The sequence below is a fragment of the Drosophila yakuba genome, chromosome 3R, assembly GCF_016746365.2.
Source record: "Drosophila yakuba strain Tai18E2 chromosome 3R, Prin_Dyak_Tai18E2_2.1, whole genome shotgun sequence".
Taxonomy (NCBI): domain Eukaryota; kingdom Metazoa; phylum Arthropoda; class Insecta; order Diptera; family Drosophilidae; genus Drosophila; species Drosophila yakuba.
Window position 1 is genome coordinate 24,889,363 of NC_052530.2, and position 14,109 is coordinate 24,903,471.

General features: G+C 42.6%; 1 protein-coding gene across 5 annotated transcripts in view; it reads right to left on the bottom strand.

Annotated features, from left to right (window-relative positions):
• Positions 1-13,621, bottom strand: part of LOC6538247 (tubby-related protein 4) — a 27,534-nt gene extending 13,913 nt beyond the window's left edge. For 3 of the 5 annotated variants that reach the window (XR_001454027.3, XM_002098738.4, XM_015193244.3), the window contains exons 1-2: positions 12,938-13,620; positions 5,975-6,172 (exon numbers count right to left, since the gene is read on the bottom strand). Coding sequence is in view for 4 of the 5 variants with exons in the window: in XM_002098738.4 (XP_002098774.2) it covers positions 5,975-6,070 (96 nt within the window). In the remaining variant the exon portion in view is untranslated. Of the gene's footprint in view, positions 1-5,974; positions 6,173-12,937 lie in introns of all 5 variants that reach the window. The other 2 variants (XM_039376419.2, XM_039376418.2) reach the window with 1 other exon arrangement.
• Positions 13,622-14,109: the final 488 nt, after the last annotated feature.

Sequence of the window (14,109 nt, forward strand, 5' to 3'; positions counted from 1 at the left end):
GGTTTGGGAATGGGACTGACTGGCAACTGGCAACTTTTATGGGCGTGCGGAAAAGTGGTTCGGTTCCTATGGCTTACAAGTGTATACACAGGATATAGTCGTACTGTGGCGATATAGCCTTATTCGCCTCCCGGCATTGCGCACGTGCTCCACCTTTTGATCCTTTTTAATGCCAGGCCCAAAAAGCGATATCGATTTTTTTTCTCGTATGTTATTTTATTTTTTTGCCGCCGGAGTTGCATATGTGTTCGCATTTAAAATAATTAAAAAAATATACAGCACGTTGCAGAAACGAAAGCTTACAAAGAAATATTTTAAGAGGTATTGCAGTTAATGTGATTTACAAATAATTAAGCAGTAAGTTTTTCACATGCGATTTCTATAATATTAAATTAAAATGGGTTTAAGATGCACCAACTGTTTTTACTTAATTGGAAGTTGTATTAGACATAGAATGTGTTTTAGTGTATCCCCGGCATTTTTGGTTTGCAGCGAGCTTTCCTCATATGCGCCTCATGTGCACCATTACCACAATTTGGTGGGGGCAGTCGCTCCAGTGCATCCTTTCGGCTCCAGCTGCACATAATACATTCCCTCTGTTTTTGTGTGTTTTGGAGACAAAACTCAACTCATTAGCGTTGGGGCAGAGGCGGTGCCGCATCGGGATGCCGGCGCCCCACAATGGGAACACGGGGCGTGGCATGTGGGCACATGTCTGGCTCACTGGTTTCTGCATTTGAATTTGCATTTTATTAAATTTCAAAAGCCCTTCACACATGCCCCCCATCCACTCTTGAGTGCCCACCTGAAGCCCCCATTGTTAGACAGGTGGGTGGTGCTCGGTGGTGAAGAGTGGTGCAGGGTGGTGCAGGGTGGTGCAGGGTGGTGCAGGGTGGTGCAGGGTGGTGCAGGGTGGTGCAGGGTGGCGCAGGTTGGTGGTGATGCCGAGTGCAAAAGGTTGAGCATTGCATATTTATGCACTTAATAACGCATTTTAGCATGCTCAAGTGCATCTCATCTTTTGTTACATTTCCCAGAAAAAATAAATGGGGGCTGGGCTGGAAAGTGGGTTGGTTTTCTTTTTGGGGTGGATGGAACAGATGGAAAAACGAGTGAAATACAAACGAGACAGAGCCAAATGAGTTTTCTCTGTGAGAAACAGGCAAATGCTGTCTCTGTGAGTTGACAAATGGAGCATGAGAGTCGCTGACATGTTCATATGCAGAATCCATTCTCATATTACATGAATGCTCCCAGTGAAATTGAAGCGAAATGTACACAAGAAAGGGAATAAATTAAAATGCATAAGAACAACACAGTGAAATATTTATTGTTGAATCTCAATATAAGAACATTTACATGCTGGATTGTTTTTAACCTAAGGCAGTGTAATTCCCCAATAGCAGGATACTAATGCAGTTTTCTCGTTTTGGAAAGTGTACCTACGGCAAAATGGAAAATCGAAAATCTCCACAAATTCGAGAGGCCATCCAATCAAATTCCGAGCCTGGGGACCACAATCAACTTTAGTTTCTGCATTCCCGGCCAGCGTCACTGGCATCACTCTGGAATTATGCAATAACAATGGCCAGGCAGTTGCATAATTGATTGATTGAATCCGTATGCAACAATTGGACAGAGACAACTGGTTGGCCAGTGAGTGCCTAGAGTGCTCCGCACGGGAATATTGCTGTGGACATGTCCTTTCCGAAGGGACCATTGTGGCCAAGTGGCAGGGACGCCAAAGGACAGAAAAGGACACAAAAACCGCAGCTCCTGGCGAAGGACTCGATCGAAGGCAGTGCAAACAAACAAACAACGAAATGCTGGACAAACCAATCAATGACACAACTGAAAGCCACAACGTCAGCCAAGCCAAGTGTGAAGAGCCAAGTGGGAATGATGGAGCAGTTAGACACTTGGAAAAACAATCTAGCAGTCTAATACAAAAAATGACATGTAAAAGAGCTTCTAATAGATTTTTTGGTTAGTTTACGCAGTTTCCAAAGAGTTTTTCCTTAGAAAAAAGGGCTTAGGCATGTTTGCCTTGTCCTTATATTGTATAATATTATTTAATTATTAATTATTATTTAATTTCTCTGTGTGTACCACGGAGTCATCGCTCAAGACATGTGTGGCAGCATTGTGGGCACATTAAATTACAGTTTTCAGAGCCAAGAACAAACAATCGAAAGTGCAGACGCGCCTCCGGCAAAAAGGATGTGTGGATGTGATGTGGCCAAGGGTCGATGGTTTGGAATCGCACAAAAGGAAAAGCGGCGCCAATCGGGAAAGCCCACCCGCCCCCTCGGCGAGCCACTACGTCCTTGGCCACAATGCTGTCTAATTGAAACTGTCGCCGGCAGAAGCCTGGTCGTAAATCAGGGCCAGCACGCGAAACTAAGCCAAGTCTGTTTCGAGATGTTGCCGCTGCCTAAACAATTAAAAAGTTTTCAATTAACTTGCGCGCCGCTACGAAAATTGGCACTTGTAATCGGCACCTGTTCAACAAGCGTAACAGAACAACAGCGAGGCCTGCGGATATTTTCCCAGGCATGGCGATGTTTTTCGGGGGTTTCTGTTCCTGTTTAAATTAGCCTAGAAGGGTGGGGGGGAAGGGGGCGGTTGCACTACCACAAGCAGGCACGTAATACATTTATTACGCGTGAGCACGCCGTTCCCTGATGAAAATCTCTGTGTCTGTATGTGTGTGTGTGCAAATGAGTTTCCAACATTGCGTTGCATACTTTCGGGGTGGCAAAAGTTAGGCTTTAAAGAGCAAAATGCAAATGCCTGTGCTTTCTAGTGGCTTCGTGAAAAGTATAGTGCCAGCAGAGGTACTCACATTCCGTATACTTAACCCTTCTCTGCTGCTATAAATCTGTATAGAAAAGTGGTACTTTAAAGCATTGCCAAGCAAAATGAACACTAGCTATGATTTAAAATAACTTTTTCATTTAATTTTCCTCTATGGTTAAACATTAAACACACATACTCTTCAAGAGTGTACCACATTTAACCCCTTTTCCAGGGCACACACTTAAAGCGGAAAAGCGGAAAGGTGGCAAAAGCGGGCCATTATCCTGATCCGGTGGAAATTAACTTAGAGCACGCAGCGCCAGCACAAAATGCGCGACTGAGAGCATAATGGTCTGCTGCACATAATTAGCCAGTGGCTGTCCATTGCAAAAGGCCATTCAAGTGGTTTTGTGGTCAGTGACCAGCTTTCAGCAGTCGCAGGATCCCTCAACTGTCGCTGGGATTGAAAAGAACTCAATTATTTTTTACTGCGCGTAATTAAAACTCAGCAGCAAACACATGGAAGCCGGCGGGAGGCGAAGATCCTGGCTACAGGATTGCCCAGTGTCAGTGGCACTGGCAAATATTAATGATGTTAAACCCTCCAGCAACTGCTAATGATGATACTGCTACTACTACAGCTACTGCGACTGCCACTAATTCCAACGTTCGTCGACTTCATCAGCAGTTGCCAAGTTAATTACGCTAAGTGAACCATTCCAGCTAAAAGCCATCATCTTCAGAGCTTCGTCTTCAGTAAGCGTCTTCAGTAGGCAACTTCAGCTCGAGTGGAAATTGTTATTCTTTTTGCATTATTAAAAGTTTGGCAAGACCAGGCAAGTTCATAAAAATGCGCCAAACTCCTGGGCTTGCCATAAATATGCAAAATATATATTCCCACATTCAGCTGAAACTTTTAATGCCTCGTGGGCCCCACAGAATTTTTAAGCATATGACTGAAACGCGAGTGTACGAAAAATTCATTACTTTTTTAGGCTTAAGTTATTACACTGGCCAGTAGAAACATTTAAATATGATACAATAAGCAATCTACTAAGAATTCCAACCTATTCAAGTCCTTAAGAAAAGTTGTCTCCCCAAAAGTGTGAACAAATTTCCACTTCTCGCTATCGTTTCATCATTTGGTTATCATTAGATTTCATTTGTTATGGATTTTGCATAAAGCCCAACCCAGCAGAGATGAAATTACGATGTTGAACCCGGGGATTTCCCATGAAAAAGGCGACATGTGTGTCATGTGCCAGGCTATTAAATTTCATTTTATGCTTTCAGTTTTTGGTCCTTGTCCTCTGGCATGTCAATTTGCTGCCTCAATTTATGCGAAAATCCCGCGACAGTTGTTCAACCCTTAGAGTAAAGAAAAAGGAAACCAAAAGGAGTCCAGTCTTTGTTTGAGAGGTCCTTTTTCTTCAGAAGTGCGAACAAACAGAAAACCAATACAGCAACAAGCTACGCCGAGGATGACGCACTTCATCATAAATATTCTATTAATGGCAGTGCAGTTGTTAAAATATTATGATGCCATGAAAAGCTGGACTACTTTTTGGTGTGGGTCTTATGGCGGGTACTTAAAAAATCACTTCGAAATATTTCTCGCTTGTTTTAATACGCATTTTTTCGCTGAGATGATTTATGCGCAAGGGAAATGGAAATGAGGATAACTCCCCAATGGGTTCGAATTTGTTTGCGTTTGGGGGCAGAGGAAAATGTCTGCTTATCGCTCGTAAATTGCTGAAAGGCGTAACAAGAAATTAAGCTTGTGGCTTAACGCACTTGCAACTGAAATGGCAACGCAATCGGAATGGAAATGGAAACGGAAATGGGTTTGGTTTTGGTTTTCTGTGTGGCGCGGGGGTGGCATTACGAGGGTAACGATGCCACAGACACGCGTCCCTCACAAACCTCGACACGTGTCCAACTTAACACTAGCTGCTGGTCACGAACACCTAAACAAACTGGTTGTTAGTCCTGATTTCTACTCATTTCCTATATATTTATGCATCTCTCAGTTTCTTTAAGTGCACGCGCTCGTGTTGAAAACAAAATTGAAAACAGTTAAACAAATCGCAAACGAGTTTATTGCTGGCGAGTGATGCGCATCGCGGCACAAAGTAGAGGTCCATCCAGATAACCAGCCTAACCAGCACATTCCACTCAGCCAACAAACATATCCCACTCGACCAACTCATCCAGCATATCCTGCATATCCCGAGCTGAAAAGGACCGCAGCCAGACGAGGATCCACTTGAGGCTGCGTGGGCGGCATTCACTTAACTTTAATTTTGCGCTACAAAACACAAGAGAGGATGGAGTCAAGGAGCCGAGACAGACGTGATTGGATTTTTATATTCAATATAAAAAGGATTATATGGCATTTGTTGTGCAGCCATTGAAAGTTCATAATGATTGGAAAAGTTAGGGCCACGCAGACGAACCCACTTCTTCCGTTTGAGCTTTGGCCAACACGTGGCGTGTAAAATCAATTTTAAGACCGAAATGAGTGCAACGTGGCCATTAGGGACTCCTAATCCAGCGACACCTGCCATGTCCTTCAAAAGGCCCAAAACGAGCAAACAGAAATAGCTTCTAGCGATGGTAAAAGCCAACGGGGTTTTTTGGGTCTAAGCACTTCCGGTGTGAAAATGTTTGGCATGTGTGAAGTATCCGGTGCCTTGTGAAGATTATCTAGATTATATGCAGAGATGCCATGGCATAACCAAGCAGAAGCCACTTTCCAATTTAAGACCTTACCACCAACCATACTTACCACCAACCATTCCGGCTAATGGATAATGGCCAGCGGTCGGTCTTAATAGTTTCGCCTGACAGTTTAAAGTGCCGGACAGTTTAATGGACCTTGTCCAGTATTTATTGTATTAATATTGCCATCGCACAGCCTTCATGCACACTAAGGAAAATTAATGGCACTTGAGAATGGCTGTACTTTATAATTAAATTCAATGAGACGTATTCGATGTCTTTCACTAGGATTTTGAGGAAACCACTTTTGCAAGTGTCTAAGAGTATGCCACATTGTTGCACTTGCTTTGAAAGATTCGTATCATTTTAAGCTCGGCAGACTCTCCAATTTGGCTTAGTGATGGCTTGTTAGGTTCCATGGTTAATGGCCAATAGTTAATGACTGCGTACTCACCTCGGGTATATCATCTGGCACCTTTCCCATCCATGATAATGAGAGTATCGTGCAGTCGCATTTTGTGTTGATGTTTCGCTCGAAGTGTAAATGCATTTTATGGCCCAAAAGCGATGGCCAACTAACTAGATCCTCAAGTTCTGGTTTTTCTGTGATAGCTATTGCTGCTCTGCGCCGATTTAAGCCACAAACATGTTGCTAAAATGAAAATGGGGAGAGAGAAAAAGAGGAATGGGTATGAGTTTCAATATCGTTTAGTATAACATGCCAATAACTAATTTACGATGAAAGCGAAATGGAGTATACTCGTTTGTTGCCGTTGTCGCTACTCGTGTTGCCAATGTTGTTATTATAATTCTGGTTACTGCTGCTGCTGCTGGTACCTTATCAGGCTAAAACACACACTAGCACACGACCGAGAGAGCTGCCTTTCGGGTCATTGGATGTGCTATGAACGGGGATTTATTGATGGAACGGAACGATGTTCCGGCATATGTTCGCCGTGCTCCCCCTGAAACGCTATCAACTTCATCGTGCTTCTTCAGGGGTTGACAAATTGCACCACACACACACACACATACTCACGCTGCCGTACAAGGAGCAAACACACACCCACGTATACGACATAATTTGAAGCATGCTTTTCAGGGCACACTAATTGGTATTAGTGGGTAAGTGGTTGTGTCCTATCTTCCTTTACTTTGCCATTCGCCAGGATAACCCACTCACACATACACACATACACGCGCACACGGATCTCATAAAAATCCTTTTTACCAAATGGCATACATGCAAAATATATACATATGTATGTATACATCAACTGGCACTCAGACTTTGAAAACTTTATGCGGAAGTCGAATGCCTCGGTGGCCAAAGTTTTTGAATTTGTTGATTTTGTTATGCTTGCACTTCGAGGGAAAAGTTAAAGAGCTGATAAGCTTGCTGCAACAATTAGAAATTGTTTAACTTTTCATAAATTAATTCGCAACTCAAACCGCTTGGGAGATAGAATAACTGATAAAAAGATACTGACAAATTTTAAGTTATAAACGACATATTTCAATCTGCCAAAAACACAATGCGCCCCTATTTTTCAAATATTACAAATGGTGAAAGCCAAAGCGTTGTCAAAACTTCTCCATCACTTTCGCAACGGCACTCATTTAAATAATTTAAAAAGTTTTCAAGCAAAAAGTCGAGTAAAGTCTTGCTGGGCCAAGAGCTCTGGGCAAAAGGAACACAATCCCTCGCTGAGCAAAGCGAAGCAGAGTCCTTCAGCATGAGAATGTTTCAAATTATGCTTGAATAATTGATATGGCTTGTTGCTGTCTGTTGTCTCGTTTGATGGCTGCTTGACTAGCCGGCTTCTCGTTTTCTGTACTTCGTCTAGGCAGTACACTGATATAAAAAAGGAGCTCCTTCAATTGTATGAGAGTGAAGGAAATAAGAAAAGCAACTGTGCTGCCTAAAAAGTTACTATAACTTCTATATAACTTCTAACCTTTGATTAATATTTCCCCCTTACATATGATTTTGTTCAGTGTATATTGCCTGCGGCTGAGGGAACTTGAGGATGAACACGAGAAGTAGGGTGGCCGTCCAGAGACAAAAGCACACACGCATTTGCTTCAATTATGTCGTGAGCATTGTCTGATTGAATTGGATATGTGATATACCATTTTTGATTGCGTATACGCCCCGGGGGCCAGCCATCATCAGGGTGGGCATGTGAAAGCCAACTAATGGTATCTTTCGGCAAGGATTTGCCCTTTGCCTGCTTTAATATTGATAAAAACCCAACTACAAGTCGCTATAAATTGAAGAGTCCTTTGAATTCCATTTCAATAACACACACAGAGAAAGACACGCAGACAGAACGGTGAGCGAAAAAAGAAAAACATACAAAATGGGAGGAATGCATTCTCGAGTAGTTCACGAGATGAATGATTGCACATTCACCGTGGGGCACATTCCGAACGTGTTACTTTCGCCACTCAGCGATTGCCAGACAGCCATTGTTCGCCCGCTTTTAAATTGTTCAACGTGCCGCATTTGGCAGCCAACCTGCACATTGCCACCAACCCAACCCCCACCCTCAGACCCACCAAAAAATCCACCGAATCCACCTGCAGCCTTTCGGCGCTTTCATGCGACACTGAGCACTTTTTTAGCCATGTGCGGTTCATGGTCGCCATAACGCGTCAGAGGTACGAAAATAACTGAGGCGGCGTTGTCGGAAAAGCTGTCGAAATGCCAGTCAGACTTTGGCTGAAGCGAAAGCGGCTGCTTCGAGTTCGCAGATGGTGCAACGGACACGACAACCTGGGCCAGACATCATGAAATATGCATTTAACCATCAACAATGGCAAGCAGCCTTGGTAATGGCCACCAGCTAAGCTGGCGTATATATGGAGCCAAAATTACTCGGCACAGGATTACTTAATCCATTGCAAATGCATTTTTGCCATTGCACTCGATTTACTGCACTCAAAGGCCAACAATGGCGTTGTGTAAATAAATCAATTAAACAATTGATTCAATCATCCATCAGTTTGCCATCAAAATTTCAATTTCATGTTGTTTTCCTTTGTATTTACTACAACACACTTTACTCTATTTTCCCAAACAAAAACCCCGAAGCGTTCTACCTCTGCCTGAAATATGTATGGGATTTGTTTCGGCTTTGCCATTAAAAGTTGATTAGGTGGAAAGAAGCAGAGGCGGAACACACACATAGTTGTTCACAAAGTAAACATTCGCACTCTCTGCCTCCTTCTGTTGCAATTAGCCTGTCGAAATTAGATTGCGTATACGCTCCGTGGTACACAGTCTGCCATGTAAGGCGCTTAACTATTATGTAGTCGTTACTGCTAGCGCTGTTTGGGGTAAAACTTTTGCGCTTCGCATCATGTTGACAGTGATACCAGATATAGTATTTACATTGATACATTCTCCTAACTTTATTGTTTTATATGTTTTTATATAATAATTAATGTTTCTGAGCAATAGTTCTTAATATTCGTATACCACTTTATAGTCACAAGCATATATTCACTTATTACAAGCTTAAGGTATTATGATAGTGCCATCTCACATTTACACTGTGCACCAGATTAACATTCGCCCCCACTTCATAAGTAATGCATAAATGTATATTTATGTGCGGGCCAGTGGCTTTCCAAAACCCCCCACTTAATACCGCTAAAATCCTGATTTACTTTTTTATCCTTCGCGCATGTCCCTCCATTATGTCTGCGAATTAATTGTGGCAATTTGCTTTTGATCCTTGGGGCACAGGACGGAATTTGAATGCACGCAATTATTTCATTTTCATCATGCTTTTCATCTACCTAACGAGCTGGCATTGTTCATATTTTTCTTGTCCCTCGTTTATGTCTCGGTTATATTGCTGTCAGCGGTCCGGGAATGCCCTTGAACCGCCTGAAACTAGCCCAGCTCGCTGCTCCTTCCTTTTGTATATCGTATATCGTATGGTGTGGCACGGCATTATATGTATGTACATAGTATAGCGTAATGGAAGTGCAGCGGTGCATGCAACAAGAGCACCAAATACAACAAGAACCACGCTGCAAAGTCGAGTGGAAGGAACAAGCAACTTTGTGCCCAATTCGAAATTTTCTGTGTGCGTTGCCCTCGACTCGCAAAGTTTTGTGACGTCGGCCACAGGAAAATATTCCACATACCACACAACACATAGCGTTCACATGACGACATGTATCGGCGAGGTATTTATGCCAGCCTTTGGTTTCCAGTTTAATATTTGGGGTGCAAAGGCCGCTCGTAAATCAAGAGGCCTGGCTAGTAAAGTGTCCTATATGGCAAATGAATAATTTGAAGCTGTTTTGGAAGTTACTCTAATTGCAGATACTTTGCAGTACGCTATTCTCTGCAACTTTGATTGCTTATCCTTTTTAGTATTCTTTTCACTGCAATTCTCATGGGTTTAATGCACTTCCATCTATTTGTACTGGTGTAGATTGAATTAAAATTATGATTAAACTTTCCAAAGAGTTCATTTTAACACCGAAAAACTAATGTAACTTATATTTATTTAAGCTAGATTAACTTACATGTTTTTTTCAAACCTTCAACTACAATTTTGCGGCTAACTACCGCTGTGAAAAAGGATCTAATCCTGGCTTCGGTTTTCAGTTTCCCCTAATTATGTGTGTCCGCTTTGTTGTGTGCCGCATGCCAGGCAACCAGTGGGATTGAAACAAGTTCAAAGCCCACCTAGCACCACCCACCAACCACCAGTATTTTCGTATGCCCCCAATGGGGGGAAAGTAATTGCTGGGAGCTCAGTTTCCACTGCCCGTGGGGCATTCGCTTTAATTAGCCACACGCCAGCGAGCACAAGAAATGCGTTTGAAAAGGACAAGAATCGGTGGAACAAAAAAATAAGCGGGAAACAACAAAAGGCGACACCAAATAGGCTGTGCATGCATTTAATTGGCAAGGTTTTCCACGCCAAAACCTCCTTACCCTTTCCCTTTCCTTAACTCTTGCTGGGCGATGGAAAGCCCCGCGGACTGCGAAAAAGCAATAAAATTTTTGCATAAATGACGAAATAAATGACAGCCAAGAAAAGCAACATTGACAAATACGCACCCCATGGGCCAGAGGGGGGTGGTAAAAACAGCTCTTTGGGGTGCCGGCAAAACATCGAATGTCTTTCTATATGCGCACTGAGCTTTAATGGTGGAAAAGCGATGGGGAAAACACTGGGGAAAACGCTATAGAAAAGCTGACGCTGTGCTCCTTACCCAGCTTTTCCCTGCTGCCCTCCATTGTTCACTGCCGCTTGTTTATTGACGTTTTTCTGGGGGGCTGCGGGGGCGGGGGGCAGTTGGGGGTGTGTGTCGTATAATTTGTTTCTACTTTAACCTAACCCAAACCACCCCATCCCCATCCCCATCCCCATCCCCATCCCCATTTCCATTCCAATTCCGATTCCCGATCCCATTCCCCGTTGGAAAACATGCTGGGGAAAATTGTGCGCCTCAGTGGCGCTACGGAGTTACAACTACCCAAAATGTATCTGGGTTTTTGGGTGCGTTTTTCCTTCTCCTTGGCAATATAAACAATTTTTCCATTGCTTTCATGCCGGCGCTATTGCCGCTTCAGTTATGCAAAATAATCAACATGGCAGCTAGTCAGAGATATTGGCAAGGCAAGCAATAACACAAACAATAACAATCACACAAAAAGCAACAAAAAATTTAAGAAACAAAAACAAAAGCAAAATCAAAGGCAAAGCCGCCTGTTGTCAATGGCGAAAATATTGGCAAAACATTCGGAAAAAACCGCAAATCGAGCAAACTGCACTTGAACTTGCCACAAAGAGCCGCCACATCGTCCTCCCGACGTCAGCTCGAATTATATAATGCAAATCGCGACAAAATACAGTCAAGCATCTTTAACTTGAACGGCTAACTTGAGAGGAAGAAAGCTGTAAAAACTATTTAACTTTTAGATCATCGAAAATATATTAGACAGCTGCAATAAAATCTGACAAAATTTTAGAAACTTTTCTTATGATCGCACTTATAGCGAGCGCACTGTACTTGAGAAATGGGGGGCAGGGGCAACTGAAACGCAGCGAAATAAGACAAAATGTAATGACCTTGGCAGCAGCGCTAACACACATTGCCACTCACACACCCCCGCATTCGAGCACACACAAACTTAAAAATAATTTCTCAAAGAGAAGCGCCAAGAACAAGAATAACAACAAGAACAAGACATTGGCGGTCATGCGTTGGCGTCGCGGTCGCAGCCGCAGTCGACGTCGACGCTAACAGCGGCATCTAAATTATGCAAACTGAGAAATTGCGGCACACACAGCTACACAGACACACGCACGCACAGACCGTCCAGATGTCGCCCCAATGCAAATGTAACGGTTATGTGCTATATGGCTTAAATGCTTATCGTCCCGGCTGACCAAACCAACTAACGGAATTTCAATTTCGGCACGCATTTTCCACGGGCTTTTTATAGGCGTGTGCTCCTGATTGCCCTTTTTCTCCGGCCGTACTTTTCCCGCCGGAGTCGTACCACGATTAGTGCACAGAAAGAAAACGTTACTACGATTCTTAAACGTTTCCAACACTGGTGCGTTTTAAACTCAGTGGAGTTTTTTATTTGAGTGCTAGCTTATGATGAATTTGATAACTTGACCAAACAAACACACAAACTAAATTGAAAACAAATAATTTGTCTCCTGTTACAGTTTTCTATTTGATATAGACCTCGGATTTCAGTGCAGGGAAAACATAACACACACGTAGTAGCCAACTGCGAAAGCCAATGCCGATCGATTTTCACTGTCATTGGTTGTTTGATGCGGATTAATCGAAAACGTGCGTGGGCAGCTCACTCAACTGAAACTAGAAACGAAACCGAAACGCTGGGAATTTAATTCGTGTGAGCTGAGCAAATAGGGCTGATAAAAAAAAGTTGTAACCAAGGCAAGAGTTCTAAGGCATCAAAGCACCTGTAATTAGCCCAGAATTTTGAAGTTTTTGTGGCGCCCGAGGTGTTGTGCTAATGTGGCCACAACAAAAACTTAGCCACATACGGTGAAACTTCCCTAAGACGACCTATTCTCCGCCCTTGATTTACACTTTTTACATATTTTTTAGCTACTTGGAACAATAAAACAGTGGTGTTTGGTTTTTCTGAAGGGAATTATAAAATATATATGTATAATTCCGAAAATTTCGAAGTCTTAAAAAGTCAGCAACTAAAATTTAGTCACCAACTATAATTTCAAATAGTTCACTTCCTTAAAGATTTTAAATCGGTTGGGCATAGGCAGTTTGGCCTGTAGTATAGACATTCGCAGTGTCCGTGGCTTTGGGCCAATCCACCACCAAGCGAGAGAGGCTAAAAGGATGTTTGCCAGCCAGGGGAAAACGGAATTCCGCAACTCACCTGTGAAATCCCCGCCCCCTTCGCGGCTGCTCCTGCTGCTAGTGCTGCTGCTTGAGGTAGCGATGAAAGTGCTGCTGCTATGGGAAAACTGAATTGATCCAATCGAATTACTGTCTTTCAAGCGAAAAATTGGTGCAGCGCCAACGGAATCGAGTGTGTTCTTGCAACTGTTTTTTGGGGCAGACGTTCCCGTTACTGTTTCCCGTTTTCCTGCGATTTTCCTCTTCTTCCTTCTCCGCTCACACACGCACACAGATGCAAACGGGGAACGCACATGCAGCGCGGTTGGAGTACCGTTAGCACACACTGCTTGCAACGACGCCCGAACGTGGACTGTCTGAGAATTTGGATTCCGGAAAGTTGGCAGGCAAACAGCGACGAGGATAAAAGGGGGGACGGGGGCGCCTAGAGCGCGCCTGCGCTCTCAAAAGTCCATCCGCATCGTTCTTATCAACGGAACTGTCAAACTGACGGAATTTACGCGCTCCGGTTGTTGTTAACGGGTATTGATTTTCTGGTTACTGTATTAACTTTGTATTAATTCTTTGTGCTAATTCTAAGTTCTATCTATTCTTTCTATGACTACAATTCCTACACTTTTTTATGTTTTTTTATAAACATTACTTTGCTTTCTACATTTATTAATAGTTTTTGAATAAACAAATAAACAGCAGTCCTGCTAACAGAAAGCTGTAACTGTAACTGTGCTGTTACGATTATAACGACTGCGAGGGCTGCACTGCTTGCAGAGATAAGATATCGATTGTACGCGCTGCGTCTCACCTGGCTTTACTAAAAATACACGGAAATATCGATATCTTTTTCGTATTATTAATATAAATTAAACGTAATTCGTGAGATGGGAAAAAAAATTTGTATAAAGTTTTACAGTTTTTCCTCTTTTATTTACAATTACATTACACTCACAATTACAATTTACAATTAGATTACATTGGATACTTTTAAAATAACTTTAGTAACAATTGTGTGCCGCAGCTAGATTGCTGGTGCTGTTAACTCCTAAAAGTTAAGCTTTTTAAAATAAAGCAATTGTTAATAATAATAAAAAAAATATATATTTATCTACTTCTTAACATATATATAAGTTCCTATACCAATCTGTAATTATTTTTGTCACATTTTAATAGTTTTATTTTTTAAAATAAGCTCTG